We start from the raw sequence: 20,340 nt of genomic DNA on the forward strand, positions 1-20,340 counted from the left end.
GGCCATAACCGAAAGAAAATATGCCTTCACAACAAGATACTGAAAATAATATTTTTGCATGTGAACCTAAAAGCAAATGATAATAATAAACGTGAAAACATCGCGCAACATCAACATTGTCGCCGATATTTTGGTTCCTTATGCTGCTATTTTTCTTGGAAAATACGCCAGTATAGCTAAAAGAATGACTAAACGATACTTATAGAATGAAGCACTTGCCTCAATTAACCACAGATGAAATTTATACACTAGAAGGCATACGTCACCCTTTCCTTCCCACTTTAAATCCTCATTATTTACACATTTCGCCAAGTATCTCCATAACTAACTTACTCGTAGTTTTCCATGTGAGATATCAAAAAACAATTTACACACTCGATCTTGTTCAGACTCGACGAACGAATATAACTTTAACGGAATGCTATATACTAAGGACACGCCTCAGTACAAATGCTACTTTTGCGATGTGCGATATGTAGGCGGATGACGTGGTATCATGACGCGCAGCTTGACAAAATAACCATTTTCAAAGACACAGTACGAAACAGAAATACCCTAGAAAAACATAAGAGAATATTAAATAACGGAAAAAAGATTGAATCACAATAAATTGAAGCTAAAAATGAAAATAACGACAGTTAAACAAAACTTCATGATTAAAAGAAATTCAAATTATGGAAACAATATATCTTACAATATACAAGCTACACTGAGGAAATCACTGTAACCTTGCTCGACTTCGCAAAATATATTTACGCAGTCAATGTTAAAGGTATTCCATTAATAAAAATTTTATGTCAACAAAGAATTGTGAACTGAAATAATGCAATTAAATTAATTCTTGAACGGCTAAATTCAAATTACTTCACGTTCATTTAAATAAAGATCTATGAATAAAATGAATCACTTAAGGGAAGTAATAATTATAATTTTTTTTCTCGGATTGTCTTTTGGTTAGTTGACGAATTCACTATCACCAAAGGAAAGTCTAAACCATTCTTATGACCTTAAGGGATCCATAATGTGCACAGAAAGAGAGGCTGATATGGGGATATTTTCACCTGCATAACAAAATGGACATATGAAAGATTCGCTCAATTTTGGGAGTTGAAATATCGTGTTTTACATTGTGGTGATCACAAAAAATGGGAAAGATCCGATTGGCTAGGGGCTTAGAAGGTTAATCGAAATTTATAACTGGCCTCGTCAACACGTATTACATACAGTGACATACATTAACTGCGATGTTAATTAAGAAATCTCTCAGGAAAAATAATTGATAATACCAAACCAAAGTGAAAGACATTTCCAAAAATAGGGAGATTATTTATTACAACGAGGTACCCAAAAATCTGCCAAAACAGTCAGCATGCTAACAACGCTTTTGTTAATATCTCTGGAAACACAGTGCTGCCAAAAATATGTTTTAGACTGCAAATTGGCATTTTACTTTGAAGGCAGATGAGGTGAGACACGATTATGTTCCAGTCAAAACCAGGAGTAGATATTTATTCTGCCAGGTGAAAGATGAAAAAAATATACCAGAGACATAACTAAAAATCATGACGGCAGCGTATCATTATTCTAGATTTGCTGATAGAAGGGGGAAAGAGTCGAAACTCAAATGTCTCTTTCACGAAGTACATCCTCCTTCGGGAACCACGGCAGAGAGAACAGAAAAAGCCGAAGGGTAATTTTACAAACAATTGCAGGAAACAAGTGCACGAAGAGGAAGTGAAGCTAAATATGTATAATAAGAAGAAGGGAAGATGGGCAGTCCTTAAGACGTCAGTGCAATACCTTAGCTTGTGTCCTGTTTTCCCCAGTCGTAGCTTATTCATTAGTGGGCGGAGATATCCACAGAGGTAAGGCAGCCGCGGTGCAGAGATAGAAGGCGGCGAGGGTAAGAAGGTAGGGATATCCGAGTGGATGTTCGACATCCTCAAGAGGATAATACCGTCCGCAGATTGCGTGAGATTTTTACAGCCCAGACAGAAGGAAGCAAAACAAAGCAGAATAACGAGAGAACGTTTATGGAAAAAATACGTGCTCGGAAGAGGATGACGGACATTTGGGTAGGTCGCGGGACTGAATAGATGATGCAATCAAACGGAGGGTAAAATTAAAATATGAAGAAAAAAACGGCTCGAGGGTAATTAAAAAAAGCGAACGTCTAGAGGAGATCCGGTTCTGCGAGTATAGCGATGAAAACTTAGATATTCCACAAGGAAAAAAATGAAGGGGGAAACCAAAAGTACGGATTAAAATAAGGTTCTCATGGTACGGAATTCCACGAAATCACCAGAGCCTTAAGCAGTAGACATGCTGAAATTTAATCCTTCACATAAATATTAAAAACTTGGGCATATTACGCAACGAACAAGCACAATCATGTTGATTCCTTTCGATTCCATTACATTATGAGTAGAGTAGACTCACAGTCGCTCCACGCCACCCACTCTACTAATTTAGTTCCATCCTAAATGAATGCCACTTACTTATGACGTAAAATCAACAAGAAATAGAAATTACAAAAATAATATACACTCCATCTAACAGCAGCTACTAGTTAAGAACACTCGTTCTTAGTGACTGCCACAATTGCTTCGTAATACAAATTTATCTTTGAACAAAAACTCAAATGTGATACTCACGCCCTAATGAAGAGAAGATTCCAGGCGTGAAGATAGGCCCATGCATTCGATTAGCGTTGTCGGGGATCAAAGCGGACGGTTTGCATGAAAAGAGAAATTAATACAGCAATATGAAATATCTATATATGTATATATATATATATATATATATATATATATATATATATATATATACACACACACACACATACATATACATACACACACATATGTTTGTGTGCGTGCATTTATTGTAATGATATACGTTCTTAAACAAAGAGAGTATCAACGTAGAAACAAAACACTGAGAACAGCCCTTGGGATTACGAAAGGCAAGCGCCAAATATTTGCTTTTCATAAAGTTATCTAGCAACCTGAGAGCTACAGGGCAATCTGAGAGCCTGTACAACACAACTGTGTAATTCTTATCAGCCCTGTCATTCCAAAACGTTTAAGCTTCAGCTTTTTCCGAAACTTCCAATTAAAAAATTTCACTCGCAATCATAAAATAACAATTTTTTCCAAGATTATTCGGGTCTCCCACCGGGTCCACGTTCGTAGGTTTGCCGACGTTTCAATGGCCGAGTCGTCCATCGTCTTCATGCCCTGAAGACGATGGACGACTCGGCCATCGAAACGTCGGCAAACCTACGAACGTGGACCCGGTGGGAGACCCGAATAATCTTGGAAAACATTATTCGCCGGGAAAATACCAGATCATTCTTAATAAAATAACAATATTTACGATAATTTAAGGACTTTCAGAACATAAATAACATTTAAATATTAATCGATAGGAAGACTAGATATTTAACCGAGAAGTTTAACACACATGAAAGGGTTTCAACTCTCTGTGATCATAAATTCCTTCCCATTTCGAAAGTATAACTGCACACGAATAAAGATATTCAAATCAGGCATTTTCTGAAAAAGCTACATATGCTTAATTACTTTTGTTTTTACCCACATTTGCTGAATGATAAGGAGTTAATTACTCAGTTTGAAATAGCATCCTCAGATGATATTCGGCTATTAATGTTGGATAAAATATGCATATGTTTAGTATGGTAGGGCAATTAAAGCTATCCTTTTCCCTTTTTAAAACACGCTTATGCTTGTGTGTGGAACAATTACATGTTTGGTGCCAAATTTCCTTTTCCTCTTCTATATTCCTGTTCTATTTCTAATTTCTCATTTCATCTGTCCATGTGACCGTCAGCACCCTCCTCCAGTTCCAGATTTCGCAATTTTTTCCCTTCTTTTCTGCTTTTCCAATGGCCCAGCCATACGTCCACCCGATGACTGATTTCATTCCGCAACGGTGATGCAATTACAAATTTTCATACGCGTTACAATAGATATTCAAATTTTAGGTGGAATATGGATCCTGATCGCTTACAAGCTAGACTGCCGGTCATTGATCCAAGTAGGTCATCTTATTAATGAAATCCTTTCATGGATTCCCCATGGCAGATTTTATTAAAGACACAAATTATACAAACTTAAATAAACGCGTTGTCTCGTTGTTAATGGCTTTTGTAAAAATTAATTTTCAGGGGATTTTCCAGATAAAACACGAAAATGATATGGCATCAGAGCTGCTTTCAACGACATGCATAACCTGATCGATAATTTAATTAACTAATGAACACAAGTGAATTACAACATTAAATATTAACTTATGATTTAAACTTACTCAAATGAATACCATATTCATCATAGGTTCAATGATCGCTGAATTTAGACCTTAATGTTAAAAAACCTACGAATTGGGAAACCAATGCGAATGACAAAAACAAATACACTATGCTTGCTTACCTGTTTTTCACTATTCTGTTAGATACAAGAAACTCATAAAGTACTCAAAGAAAAATATAAACACCACGTGTTCGTCCTTATCATATCTAAAAAAACTAAACTGGTATATCCTCAAAGTAAAAAATGTGCATTATATGCAAGATATTTTCTATCAACACCAACGAAATGTACTCACCGAAGTAGGATCCTTTGGCGATATTCAATGTTAAGTAGCCGTGCAATGTTTCAGCAGTGGACGAGGATAAAGAAGGTCAATGGTTTTTCGTCACAGGAATCACGTTCCGCCGTCCATAAGGCACCAAATGTTGGGATGCCGGCATGATGAAGCAGGGAGGGGACGGTTTAGAGGAAGAAATGCCAGGGCAATATGCGGGAAGGAGGGTAGAAGGTGATTTGGAGAGGAAAATGAAAAAGAAAATAAAATGCAGAATGAGCATGAACCTCGCCAAATAATCAGCAGTTGTTAAAAATATTAGATAATCAATTATTGTGAACATTGTCTCCAGTTAGGTCAAAATTATTAACCCACTTCCCATAGCAGTTACTACAGTATCAAAAATAGGTACTATTGTTACGTATCAGAAGAAAAGGCACATTATCAATGCCATTTATTATATGAAAAACATTTAAATTATCTCGTGATATTCTAAAATAAAACCAAAAAACAGTGACAGCATAAACAACAGTCCAATAGCAAAATAAATAATAATAATACATATATATATATAATAAATATTTTCCATAGAATTAGGACACAGATTGTACACCATTCATTCATAACAAGCCTCCAGACGCTGTTGGACGTTAACACAATGAGCGAGCTAGTTCAAAGTGGGAATGTAGCCATCTTAATCAGCGTCATCTCAACAGCGTTGAAGTTGATTGCATGGGGACCACGCCATCCAGGATTATAATAATGGACAAAGCGTAACTGCACGAATCAAAATGCAGTGTTAGCACAAAACATGAAGTTACTACAACCTATACATGTATACCAACCAGGGACGAATCCAAAGGGAGAGGGGGGAAGTGGCATGGGGTATGTTTTTCCATTTTGGGTTTGAAAATACCAGCTCTCCCACGGGAATAAAATCATCTCTACAGGTGCGTTTCGCTGACGAAAATTAGTGTGTTTGTGTCCAATTTTAACATGACTTTTAACTATGTTTTTGGGAAAAGATTATAAAATGTTTTACTCATATTTGTAAATCCCATTCCCCCTTTAGAGTTTACATAGATCCACTAATGATGCCAGCAGAGCGCCACTAAGTACACAGGGAAAAAGGTTGTCCATATTTTAAATGCTTTGAGTTAAATCTCGAAAGGTATAAAATGTAACATAAAACTTATGTATCAACGGAGGAATAGAGAAATAATATATTGGGCAAGCATCACCCGCGATAGCGGAAACAGTTTTATTCACTGTTGCTTGGCACAAAAAGTCCCGCCTTTTCCCGACACAGCTAATAGCCTGTCTGCGAGCGAGGTGTGGTGACCGAAGTGGAAGTATTCGCCTTAGTTTTTAATCCCACACGGCAAAAAAACCATGTGGCTGTATTAAATAACATATTAATTAAACAATTTTCCATTCCTTCCCGGGAAGAATATTTTCCGCCACACTCAGTAACCATGGGGAGTACACCTCATCAAGGGATTTTCGATAAAGGGATTTGCAGGGTCTTACGGCACGTGACCTAAGGGCCACAGAAAAACTGAAAACTAGCGATTCCTGCCGAGCTGGGCTTACTCAATAGTTGTACAGCCTTCACGATTAGCATCATACCTGGAAAACAGTTCGACATGTATCGTGGGATGGAAGGGATGAAGTTGAGAAAACGTTTGGTCGGAAGTCTGAAATTATAAAGGGTCGTGATTCTGGCAAGATTGGAGCCATAAGAAAATACAACGAAATACCATTTCCCGGTAAATTGTACCCAGCCTGAGGCAACGTATGGCAAATTAGAAAATCAAGCCTTTTCAGGAACATTGAAAGTATTAAGTGAACATTTAGATGTACAGAGCCTCGTAGATGGTTTTTAGGGGAAGCAACATTATCATTAAAAGTGGAATAATCATGCTTACTACATTAGGATTTCACATTATCGGGAGATGTAGGGGGACAAAGTCATGCAGCTACAAGAGCATGACGAGTGGACAGAATTTCATCCACCCAAAAGGAAATAGAAATTTTGGTGTAATGAAAAGAATGTAACACTTTTCCAGAAAATAAGTAAACTGTGGTTACATTAGAATCATAACGATTACGGAGAGCTCACGATTATAAGCACTAATGCACATGGCATAGGCAGATTTTATACGACCACAAAAATTATTAGAAAGAGCCGAGGTATTCTTCTCACACTATGCACTTCAAAGCACATAACAAAATGAATATAAAATTAATACAAACAGGGCCACATACAATTAAATAGGCATCAGCAAATGATTCATTTGAAAAATAAATGCGCACGAATAAACTCATTCCATAGTTTTACCTTCCACTTCGACGTTGAAATAATAAAAATTGGCTTCCTAGATGACTTCTTCAAAGCATATATTACGAATATTTAAAAATGCTTTCAGATACCGATAGATATGTTATATAAACATAATGTTAACGGTGATCGGGGCAACTATTCAAAAAGAAGATTCAGTCAAAGGGGTATACAATGTATACTGCATTATAGAACCAATTGGACTTCAATGGAAACAGAATGAAAGCCAAAGATACTCAAATTCCAAATTTCCATTTAGTAGTGACTATTACACACGAAAATTTTCAGCGATTAAAGCTGCGTACTTATGCCAGCTAATCGTGCCATCAGGTTCATCAAAGCAAGAAATGAAGTTTTTGAGAAAACATGAGTGCAGTTCCTCAAAAAATTACAACTGAAGACCAAAACGAAGTCCATCCAAGGGTAGGCATGACCCAAGGTTAAAGTAAACCCTACAACTACTCATGAAAATAAGTAAAACGCACACTAACGCTATAGAATAAGGATTAAGAGAAGTGAAAATGGACAGAAGGAAATGGTGAAGGCAAACGGTAAAAATTCCGCTGCGATAAAACAACTACGCGAAAAATGAGTGCGATAGAACCCCGTCTTGGCAGCCAGTCCGCGCAATTAGCTCGTACATATACAAACCAGTTTATTCATTCGCTGTTCGGAAATAATGGGCGCTCAGGTGGAAATAAGCATTAAGGCACGGGAAAAACTGGCAAGATAATAGCAAAGGGAGTGAATAATGAGATAAAAGAAAATTTTACGGCAAGAGAAACCTTGCGCGGCAAAGTAAAAGGCTATGGTAATAAGCAAATTAATAACCCGCTACCGAGGAATTCAAGTTCCATCGAAATACTTCAAAATTAAGAAAGACTGCTGTTCAGAATCTAAAGCCTAACTGAAAGCATTCATTACATCAGCCTCAATTTGCGCAGCCAAATTACCTACATTTATGGGCAAGCATTTATAAATCGATTCCTATGCACTGCCTAAAGTTGTAGCAGTTACTGATTAAAACTGTGCTTTGTTCTGCAGAGAAAGAAATCAACGTTTTATGTTCTGGGACAGTATTTCCCTGTAACTGGGAAAATAATGATGTCAGAGTAATGTGGTCCTTAATTACGCCTAATTGATATTAGTCAATGAAATTATCACATGATACAAATATGACAGCATTTCATTGCATACATGGCGGTCAAGAGGTTTTGAAAGAGCGCAAAAGAAGAGAAGGGAGAAATGACTGAAAAATACACAATGGAAGTTTTCTTAATGGGAAGGATATAAGCTTAGGAAGGTTGGTTTCCGCAATTTAGAAAACTTGGAACAATACAACGAACATTTATAGTTATTCAATGATGGAGAGAATGGTACAAAGTTTAAATGAAAATGATAATAACTTTTATTATTTTCATCCATAAATGTATTTTTTTAGTCATTCTAATAGGGCAATGAAGTAGCAATAGATATGATTGAAATACGAGTATGTAGTATTGGCACCAAACGCATAGTTTTGGATCGTTAACCAATCGGTAAGCCAATAATTCGAATATTGGATCTCACAAGTAACGATATCTCTGGTGTATACCTAAATTCAACATTCCCCAGTTTCTTCATCTTTTTAGGGACCTTGTTCAACTTTTCTCACTTCTCGCGCGTTCTTCTGATTCTTTCAAATTACTAATTAAACAGCTGCACATGCACAGAAACAGTCAATGAACTACCCACAATCGTTGCGAAAGATACTTAATTAGTCACAATCAAACACCAGAAATCAAATAACCAAAGAAAAGCTCAAAGACGTCAGACGAGGGTTCTTTCCTATTTCATGAGTACCCTTGCTATGTTATGCGACTCAATGAAAATGCATGGATCGATTAAATGGCGAGTGCTCTTATTGCAGTGTTTTACTTATATTAGAATAATAATTCCCATCGCAAAGATGTGCACCATAATTGTACCGAATGATGCATGAATTTGTGAAAAAATTGCTCAATGATTACCAAAAGGATGTAACTTTTTGGATAACAGTGATACACTACTTTTTTACTTTTTGCGTATACTGGTAGGAATTATTGTGCCTCCTGATATCAAGAGCGACACCTGTCGCACTGAAATTTCTCCAAATCGCCTGCGTTCGCGCGATCGAAGAACACGCCGCAGAGTGAATTGCTCTCTATCGTGGGAGACCTTCTGAAGGGGTAAGCATGCTAGTCAAGCGAGCACGTCTTGAAAAAAAGAAGGGAGTGATTGGAATGCTCGTGGAAGGTGCATCACATCATAAGTGATCGCGGTTAGTTAGAGGAGGGTGGAGGTGATGAGGAGCCAAGAACTGGGATGGGGCAGTGAGAGGGGGCTGGAGAGGGCGGGTGGGTCGGAGCGAGGGGTGGGGGGCCTATCTGCGACGCATAGGTCGTGGGAATGGGACGCGCCGCCGCCGCTTCCGTCGGATGGAGAGCGGCAATGGCTCGGAACGCGATCATAAAGCGGCGGCTCGACCGCGGATGCGCACTCTCCCTCCACTCATATTGGCTATTATTCACATTCCCCACCCCTCACCCTCCCCACGGCACCGACTACTTCGCCGACCGGCCGATACAAAAGTCACACGCTGACGTTAGTGCAGAGCTCCCGTCCCCCCCCCCTCCTCTTTCCTTCCTCATCGAACGGACTTCTCGAAACCTACGGCCGGCATCTAACCCCACGTCACCCACCCACGGGAGATATTCATTCTCACGGAAGAAGTCTGACGGCGACGGTCGCGTCGATAGATCGCCGGCAGAGGCAAAGCCACATCGGAGGTTCTCATTGTCGGCTTCCTGGCTTTGAGGATCTCCTCCCCAACCCATTAACGCAATACTCCCATCTCCTACCCTCGCCACCAGCAGGCTAGGCGAAATGCGCTAGACAGTGGATATTAGAAACATTAATTTTTAAGCATGGAAACTGATTTTTTTATACTCTAACACGCGATGGGTAAGACGGTACAAAAACACAGCGTATATCCTTCTAATAGCAGCAAAGGCACGATTTTCAACAATTGAGAGTCCTGCAAAAAACAGTCTGTGAAATAGGACTTCCTTTATCTGAAGGGTAGAGGACTGTGTCTCATCATTTATCCAGGCGTAGGATAACTATTTTCTTTTACTGCCCATAGAAAAGCAGCTATCGGCCGCTGGCTGATTCAGCCCCTGCCGAAGACGACCGGCTTCAATTAGCCTTATGCTCATTCGCATATCCACAGTAGGTCACCGCACCCTCAGCATATACCTACTTCGTGCCGTCCATTGAAAAGAGAAGGGAAAAAGGGTTGAAAGGAGAGAACCCATTGCAGAAGTTAATTAGCGGTCAGATGAAAGGGTTTGGAAGTTGGAAGCGACAGTGGTGATTTCATAATAATCTCCTTTCAGATGAAGGGGTCTCGTACACGCTGTCATACAAGAATCTGGCATGAAACGATCACGAAGTGAAACATGGTAACATGCTTCTCCAGCTAATTGCTGACTCTTAACTTATCCCTTCCATTCTGGCGCAGAGATTGAGCGTCATATAATCGAAAAGACTAACCCTGAAGATCATGTCGGATAGGGTAACACTGAAATGAGGATTTCCCTACTTATTATTTAAAAGTCATTTCGCAGCTCTTCCAAAATTTTCCAAGAAATGTCAAATTACTAAAGCAAGGAAAGCATTACACGTGAAATGTCAGTTTGTTTAGACGGAATATTTCAAAGATTATCAACAATAAGAAATTGGAGTCTTACGATACAGCAACATTTCAACGGGCGAAAAGAGATAAATCCATAAGAGGTAGGACGCATTTATGTGAATTTATTGAAGCACCCAGTAGCTGAAGGCGAAAATATAATTCAGGGCACACGCCGAAACTATCTGGGAACAAAAATCATTGACACGACTAAGTCTTCAATCGACTCAGTAACAGTCACATTACATGTCAGAAAATTAGAAAAAGTGAGATAATCTCGGAAATAGATAAAGCACGAAAGCAGGTAAAAGCTACTGTAACGGTTTCCATATTCTAGGAGAGAAAAAATTCTCCAATGAGCAAGATCATGAAAATATGACTTGATGTAATGCAAATTTCAGGCTGTCCAAGTGCCCGTTCGAGAAATCTCTCGTGAAGCAGAAAAAAATAATTGCACGCAGCCAGAGGCGAGCGAAACAAAAACGAGCGAAACTGCAAAAAGTGTAAGAGAAAAACTGTCAATATACCGGCTAGAGTTCGTCCATCCGTAAAACTACGGCAGAGGGGAGAAACTCGCTGGAAGGGGGAGGAGGAAGCCCTCATCGGAACATCTCATAAAGCCAGTATTCTTGCATTTTTTTCCGTTCTTTTGGAGGCAAAGCTTTCCCACAGTTTACCCTTCTATAGACGCCCACGAAACCGCACTCCAATACACTTCAATTAGTGTCGACGACCAACGAGTCGTTCAACTCACACGATCCAAGGAAAATCACTTTTTTGCATCGGCTATTCACTAGTCTTTGCCATATACGCGCGTTTAAGTATAAATTCCTTATTCCACGTGAGATTTTTTACCACGACGGGTGCGGGCGGGTTTTTTTCCAAAACGTGGTCGACTACAGAGATGCAAAAGACATGGATTGTCACGGCTTTGAGCGTCGGGATATAGGCAGTGAGCACCCAAGTTATTCGCCTGATGAATTATGGAGGTGAGAGAAAAAGATTAAAATAAGGGTAGTCACTCATTTCATTATTCAAATTTTCTTTTGATGAATTCTTTCACCGATATATTAGTTTTTTGGATAGAGATTGAGAATTAACCTTAGAAAAGGTCGTAAAAAAGAATAGAAACCGAACATGTTTATTCGTTAGCCTAGTTAAAAATTAAGGGTTTAGGAATTAGTGAAGTAAAATAATAAATATTTCAGAATGCTTATTTAAATTTTCTATATCTAAAAAGGTTAATTTAGAACGTGTAAGCTATTTTCACTTGCATCATGTGCTTTGACAATGAAGCATCATTTCCTCATTGTCTATCATTAACTAAATAATTGCATTATAAAAAGTTTGGCAATTTTATTGAAAACTCTTCATTTTATTATGTATAATTTTCAGGGTTGTCACAAAACTTGAATTTAGACTAAACCTTGTAGTACCGTGATATAAAACTTATGACATGAATCCACATGGCATTCCTCCGTATTTACCAGCGATTTCAAAACGCATTAGACCGTCGGTTAAGACCAAGAAATGTAGTATCTATAAAACGATCTCACTTGTATAAATATACAACTTAAGCACCGATGGCAGAATAAAAAACGCAACAGGGAACGGATATATGAATTTAATATGAAGAACAACCCATGCAGGCCCAAAAGAACGGCAATAATACGATCGTAATGATTAATTTATTCTCTTAATTGGGGTTACAGAGATTTAATCTCGTGGCGATTGTCACTACCATCCTTAATTCCATTACATATGCTTCAACGGCGGACGTACTAAACCCATTGACCGCGTCTGTTTTTATTAATTTATCCATATTAATTTATATTGATAAACCCATCAGCTTTTGCTATACTTTATCTTACTATTGATGTCTGAAGTGGAAAACAAGAACTTGGAGAAAGTACCTTAACCCGCAAAAAATTATTTCCTGTACACATGTACGTACTTCCTCAAAAAAATTGCAAACACCAGAATATTTTCGTACGCCACGCTAAAATATTTCCGACTCTTCACTGCAAAATAATGAATGAAGAGGTTAGAAATAATGAAACGAATGTTTCAAAAATTAAAATATGTGGAAACTGGCGGATACTTACTTTAAAAAGCCGCAGTAATCAACCCGAAGTTTGGTAGGGGAAGCTGGAGACCACCTAATACTAAGCATAAGGGTGTGTCAATTTCATATAAAAGCATTGTCAGGGTACGGAGGGGCAGCCAATGTCTTTCTCTGTGCCGCCTGTAGTTTCTTAGGAAGGTCAGGCACCCGAGTAATCACACTGCGGAAGTAAATCTGAGGGTGCGCACGGGGGCCAAGGATGGCCTCCCAACCGGTATAGAGAGCCGAGACCCTCTAGCCATTAGCTCAGAGCTCTGTCTACTGAACTAACAAACACCACATATGTTCAATATGCCTGGGTTAATAGAGCTTAAAGCTGACCAAGTAAAAAATAAAATGCCATCATTTTTCTACAAACTATACGGTGTAGAGTTATGGCTTCAAAAGAGCAAAGCAGAAACGTATTTTCAATCTAATTTACTGAACTAATTGCTCCTCAGGCATACTCTCCCCCATTAGGCTCCAGAGAAATAGCTCTCAGAGACATCCATGCCCATTCCCAAAGGATTCCTGATGGCGTTAAGAAACGGCTACCTACCAATCCGAAACAATATTTCACATTAACAATTCAAAAAATGAGTATCTCTACCTTCTATCCATCTTCTCCCTGGCCAGCAGCATAAGGGACAATAGGATTCGGTAGCCAAGGAAGGACCTCCACCGTGGAAAAGGTTAAGTGAGTCAATATTCTGGTAGCAACAGGGGTGTACTCAAAAGAACGACATGACAAGGTTTAGGAATGCAAATTGAGACAATCGTGGGACGGACAATGTGATAAAAAAATGCCTTAAAAATGCTGAGGACCAGTAAAGCACTACTCGATTCCAATATGTCAAAGTTCTTGAACACAGGCCATAGACTGGAAATACCTAGAAACGTAAATAAATGGAGGACTCTTATTTTGCCACGAAGGAAACGGATGAAAGGAGAACTTTTTAAAGGAGTAAGGCAAAAATGGTGGGCGAGAGTTAAAGACTACCGTGGAAAATGGTAATTCCGAAGTGAGATATGGTTTGCGTGGGAAGTGAAGGAACGATAAGGATGGGCGAACCGAAAAATGTGAGGGGTTTTCGGTGATAAATTGAAATAAGATGATGGCTATACCTTCTGAAAATTATTACATACGTTGTTAAAACGTTACGAAACCCTTCTCACACGTTTACAATTAAGACTGATAAAACATTTTGAATATTTATTACGGAATTAGTGGCACTATAAATTAGGGCGCGTGTGTGCGCGCGTTTGTGGGTAGGAGTGTGAGCGTAATTTTTAAATAAATACACATGTGAGAGAATTTCAAGGAAACAGTCCTTCGATACGCTCACTAAAATAGGGGAAAGCACCAAAAACACCACCCAGTTTAGAAACTGTTCACTTGTCGAAATCCTTCTAGAACGTATTTAATCGAAATTAGATGAACTTATCTTGCCAATACCAGTAGCTGAAACGATATCGTGTTATTGAATAGGGGGTCAGGTGGAATCGTTTGTTCCCCCAATGGTTTCGATAAAATTTTTACCATCGTCCATCGTAAGGATCCAGTCGGAGAGAGGATCTTATTTTAGAATAATATTTAGGAAATCATAGCTAAGCATAAGGCATGCAAAGATAGGTTAGTATTTAATACAAGTATTACGCCTATTTTTGAGAGTAGTGATGGGGATGAATCCTATCTCTTAAACTACCATTTCATACAAAATATCACAAAATGTAACTGTCATTTTGCTATTTATGTGACAGGTCGATAGCCAGAATTAATTTAAAATAATCAGGATGAATACAGAAAATAGATCTTAGGAAAACATCCCGATTTTATTGTTTACAATTTTTCAGCTCAGAGGAAAGTAATGTTCAGGTTTATGAGATATTTCTGGTTTTTATAAACGCTTCCGATGAAGTGTTCCTTGATATGATCATCTAAAAGTTGAAAACATTAGGAAAAGCCCATAATTTTGCATGCTGAATAAGAGAATTTGAAACCGTCACGAACAAGGGGTCGTTAATGACGGTACGATTCATAATGCAGTTGCAGTTACGTCGCATGCTCCCCAATATAGCGAAATAGACCCACTTTTATTCAATACTTAAAAAGCAGCCACTTGTAAGAAAAGCTTTTTTACTGACGATACGCAGTGTTAACAGTCGCAGTATTGCGTTGGCTAAGGACCAACACGCAATACAAGAATGCGACTAATATTTAGGACCTTCATGTTGTAAGTTTGCTCAAAGAATTAGATCACGTGCAGCGTAGGACAGCAATACTTATTAGAAGAAGTTAAGACGAATAGAGCAATGTGCATATATGTTTAAATATTTAGGCTTGGAACACCACCTAAAACGCTCATAAGCAGAACATCGTAAGTAAATTTGAAACATACGAGAGAGAGAGAGACTACAAAAACTGATAAGATTAAGATGTCGTCATGTCTATATCAGTTAGAGAAAGAAACAGCTGTGACTCACACAAACTACGAAAGAAATAGCATCATTAGGTTAATTGGCTTTATAGGCTTCTTTTTTTGTTTTATTTTCAACCTATGCTAACACCTATTAACCATTTTATAAGGGTGTCGGTATTTTTTCTTTTCTTTTCCTTTCGTAATTGATATTCGATTAGCTCTTGCTTAATATACCAAGAATTTTTCAGCGAAATCACGTTTTTTCTTTGTTTTTATGACCACCCTACTTATGGCGGTGGTTTCTTCTCCGGGAATCATACACTCGTATTTGTTCATTGCCCAATACGATAAAAGAGTTTTGAAACTACTATCCCATCATTCAGGGTACTTGACCGTAACTCATTTCGTATTTAGCGTGCCTCGTGTGCATGCACCCGTTTCCAAACATCTTGTAGATGGCTTGCAGGGTCTCACGTAGATGTAGATGAACACACTCTTCCGAGTTAAAAATTATTTAATTATTATAACATTATTACCAACTTCCGGAAAGTTTCCCGAGATATATAACAATGCTAAATTAATGAATATTGCGAAAAGGTTGAAAATAATGTTGCAGAGTATATTTATTTATGGATCTGGTACCTAATTATGAAAGTTACCACTCGTATTAAACGTAGACCTTGGACATATATTGGTGTCCAGCCATGCACAATACACTTAGATATTTCTACGATTTACGGTAAATTAAATATTAAATTCTACATCTTTGTGGGATATAACATTCGTTACATTTGTATCAATGAAACGAGGAAAAAGGGGAACAGGTTTATTGGCTGGTATCCTGCAGGTGAGGGCACCATGAACGGGGGAAAATAACGTGAATTCACAGCACGACTGCTTAGTCGAGGTGTGCTATCTGACCCAGATCGCGCTAACGAAGAATATCGAGACTAGCACGAGCCATTCGGTGGCTGAGGATCCTGGGAGGACTGAAATCGGCGAGATACGTTAATCTCTCCTGCCGAAGGGGATAAGACACGAAGCGATAAGATACAGGTAGTAAGTCTCAAATCTCTACAGTAAGGTTACTTTTCTATTAGGTGACAAACAAATGAATACAGGCGATACCATTAGAGATTAAGACGAGAGAGGGGATGGATTTACATCTAAAAACCACCCCGAGGAGGATACGAATCTAATGGTATTTTCCTCCATCCTCAATGGATGACAGCGTACCCGAGTTGCATTACGGATATGCTGCCTCTGAGACAGCTCATTCAGGAAAAAATACAAATAAAATAAACTTCTCAATCGAAAATGTTTTATGTCCAGGGTGATAAAAACTAAAAGTACCACTCTTGTACGTCTGCAGACACATAATTGCTATCAATGGAATCCATCTACAGACCTGTGGGCAAATTAAGGCAGTATTTAATAGTATAGATTCGTATTTTATTAATATAGTTAAATCAAATGAACAAAGCCCATGAATAATCATTTACCAATGATAACAAGAGTAATATTTCATTATACACTTAGTAGAAACAACAAAGTGCGCATAAATTAGATACAATGTGGAAGAATTTTGCGGTTAAAGACGCACAATAAATCTCATCAAAGGCCAACACACACTGTTACTAATTCAAATGCACAAGACGCAAAAAGTAAATAAGCATTTGCCAGCTCTACCCCAGATAGCCTATGATAAGAGAGAAGAGATAGCAACGATCACTTTTCATGGGAGGCATTAAGATGAACTAAAAAAAACACTATTTTAAACTCCAAAAAACCTAATTTAGGTTTTTTGCAAAATCTCTTTGCACATTTTCGAAATTTCTAAAAAACCAAGAAAATATTGAGTTTATTAGTTTCAAATGTTAGACGCTGCTCAAAATACTTTCTCATATAACTGTTTCAACCTAATCCATAAACAAATGTTAGAAAAATTTTATATGAGTGACTATACAACTTAAAGCGTTCAGGATAAGAAAGAAGAGAATAAGGATTTTTCCCTGAAAAAAAGGTGGAGAAAGGTGGCTATCCGAATGACGTCCTTGAGAGGCAATCTCTCAACACGCTTCAGGAAAAATAAGATATTTCACGAGTAAAAGGGAAGTAATCATTACAAAAAATAGCCGATTTTTTTCCGTAACCCACCAAAAATAATGGTGGGAGGCCGATCCACAGCTCACGAATATTAGGCGAGCACATCACTCACATCTCAAGAAGCAAACCGGTACTTAGGATCAGCCAGCACAGGAGGTCGATCGGCGGTGGAGGGGTGGGCAGTAGATGGTAAAAGGAGAGGCGGAGGTGGTGAGAATAGGAGGACCATGGAGGCCCCCTTGATACATTGGATTGCCGCCTTCTGCAGTGAGATCGTGATACCATTACGTTTGCGAAAGCAGGTGATTTCAACGCGCGATAATAGCCACCCCCCCCCACCCAATCTCTCTCCCTGCCTTCCCCAGTCCACCATACGCCCCATTGCTCCTCACCTTCGTCCTCTCGCCTTTGTAACGCCCTCATTTCCTTTCTCCCTTCCCCCATTCCTTCCCCGGGCGTCTTATAATTCCGTCATTAGTCGTCCTTTTTTTTATTCTCTCTCCATGCAATAATTTTTTTCGGGCGCCATAGGGTGGAATCCTGGGCCAATTACTTGAAGAGGTGAAGATAGATATTTATCTTTTCTCAATATCCGTGTCCGTCTTCCTCAACGAACAGTTTAATGTAATTCCGCACGGAGTCTACGCGGTAAAAAACATATGTAGAAAAACATTTTTCGGGATTTAGTGGACGATTAAACAGGTAGTAGAGAAAGAGTAATGGAAGAGCGGAGGCGAGGAAAGACGGAGAGGATAAGGAAGACAGGAGGCGGGACCGACGTCGGTGGAACCCTTTTTGGAGTATGTGATACTACGGCAAGGGGTGGGCAGATGCTGATGAGATGAAAGAAATGTAGACAGAGGTCGTTAAGATCCTTGTTAATCAACGTTAAGCGGACGCAGGAAACAAAGAAGCATGCACCTTTTGGGTACCTGAACGGTTTTGCTAACGAACGACTTCGGGCAACTTGATTGCAATTTACGATACCGTCTTGGGGCAGTTGCATTAACTTGTAATTGGATACGGCAACCGTGAAAAGAGTAGTGACTAAGTGATTTACAGTAGAGCAGAGATTTCAACGGTAGCTAGGCCATTCGTATGACCAACTCGTATTTAACCACCTAATATCAAACTGTACAAATTATGACTTGAGGTTTCCTAAATGGTAAATTTTCTCCTTACATATCCTTATTGACGCAGGAAAAGAGAAATATTTTAGGTCCTATCAAGAGAGTGAGAAAATATGCCAGCGTACACAGCCTGTTAACGAACATCACATAAATAAAATTCGATTGAGACAAGACCAGTTAATAAAGATTTGGGCAAGTGTAAATCATAGAATTAAATTAACTTTTTCTGGTCTCCCTACACTGCCATTATAACTGAGGAACTCTATACCGGAACACCCACGGTGGTTCATGGCTCGATCTAAATTCTCCATACACCAAAGTACAATAAATTCAAACAATTACTACAAAGGCAATAAAAATACTGTTGAATCAAATCCAGCCAATCGTTCTGATACTGATAAAAATAGTTACTTACTTGTTTCCAGGGCATGAATTTCACAACAAAACAAATCAACTACGCAGCTGAAAAACCTCTTTTTTTTAAATAAAAAGGTGAAACTATAAAATGATATCATGCGATAAAATTGAAAAACCGAATGTGTCTGTAATTAAATTACATAATATTTAATTAAATGCATTATTAATCTAAAGTTAATTCAATTAGCAAACATCAAAAGAATAGTGAATATACTTCATGAATATTGTTAATATTGGCCGTCGCCTACAAACTATATAAAAGAACTTCTCTTATTCTGGCACAGCAATTTCTCCAGAGCAAAACATTCAACTAACAATGTATCTTTCTACAGGTTTGCTCACTCCTAACTTATTAAAGCTCCACCACATTTCAAAACCACCATCTATCATGTAAATCTTTAAAAATTAATCCATAAGTTCTCGATGACAGTAAGCTGAAGAGAAATGAACTGAAGAGCTTCACCTGGCTATAAGACCTGGCGTATCGCAATAACATGAAATTTCTGGTCGCGTGGACCTTTCACTTCCTGCTCCATAGAGTAGATTGTTAACAGGTCATATCAAATAACAGAAAGAAAGGGTAACCGTATAAAACATATCACCACCATCTTTACTCTGATTTATTGCTATTCACTTAAATTCAATCCAAACAAGCCACAAGTTTTCTATTCCACTTATTGGCATCAGAATAACGAGTCACTACCATTAATAGCCAACACTATTGTAAAAGTTCGCCATGTGTCAGGTTGCTGTTTTATTTACAGACGATCAAAATGAAGGAAAGATGGATGAAAATGACTACCGCAGGGAAAGAAATAAAAAATATATCTGGACGCCAAACATCCAAGTCGTATCATAAAGTATTGTATTTTAAAGAGTTCATGAGATAAGGTAGTTTACACAATGTCTGGCTTAATGTTGGCGCATTCGCAAATATTTTATTTCTTTTCATTTATTCCTACATTGGATCATTTGATTAGCATTCAGCTGGAGAAGTTTGCTCAACACTTCGACCTGAACTGATCACACGTGAGTGGTACAACTTCTCACACTCCACTTCAATACATTTGACGAGTAAAAAAAAACAACCTGATAAGAGGTAATACGAGATCTTATGGCCATATCAACTTTGCCAGTATATAACTAAAGAAGCTCGCCGGTACAGGTGAAGTTTCGAACAGGTGAATGACTGAGGACCAGGAGAAAAAAAAGTACAACGGTTGAAATAAGATGAAAAAGATTCGTTTAAAAAGCAATTGGAAACTACTTATGCAAACAACTACGGAAAAACATGATTGATTTTTGGTACGCTCAGACATAGCAAAAATGACGCGTACAATTAAACCAGGATGAATTCAATACTTGAGATTCGATTATAAAAGCTGGGTATAATGGCAAAGAGCAGCGTGGAACAAATTACTGCGGTGAAAATTCCAGCATACCTTTAGAGGATATCATTAAAAGGAATTCAATAATATAACATATGATTAACTCAGTACAATGAG

The 20,340-nt window shown here is 38.3% G+C and overlaps 1 protein-coding gene across 1 annotated transcript in view; it reads right to left on the reverse strand.

The window, feature by feature from the left end:
- Positions 1–453: 453 nt before the first annotated feature.
- The window catches only part of sowah (ankyrin repeat domain family member sosondowah), a 227,134-nt gene continuing 207,247 nt past the window's right edge, over positions 454–20,340 (reverse strand). The window contains exons 7-9 of the mRNA XM_071587124.1: positions 4,627–4,638; positions 4,452–4,466; positions 454–555 (exon numbers count right to left, since the gene is read on the reverse strand). Of these exons, the coding sequence (XP_071443225.1) occupies positions 454–555; positions 4,452–4,466; positions 4,627–4,638 (129 nt within the window). The remainder of the gene's footprint in view (positions 556–4,451; positions 4,467–4,626; positions 4,639–20,340) is intronic.

The sequence above is a fragment of the Hetaerina americana genome, unplaced genomic scaffold (assembly GCF_022747635.1).
Source record: "Hetaerina americana unplaced genomic scaffold, ioHetAmer1.1.p SCAF_3, whole genome shotgun sequence".
Classification (NCBI taxonomy): Eukaryota; Metazoa; Arthropoda; class Insecta; order Odonata; family Calopterygidae; genus Hetaerina; species Hetaerina americana.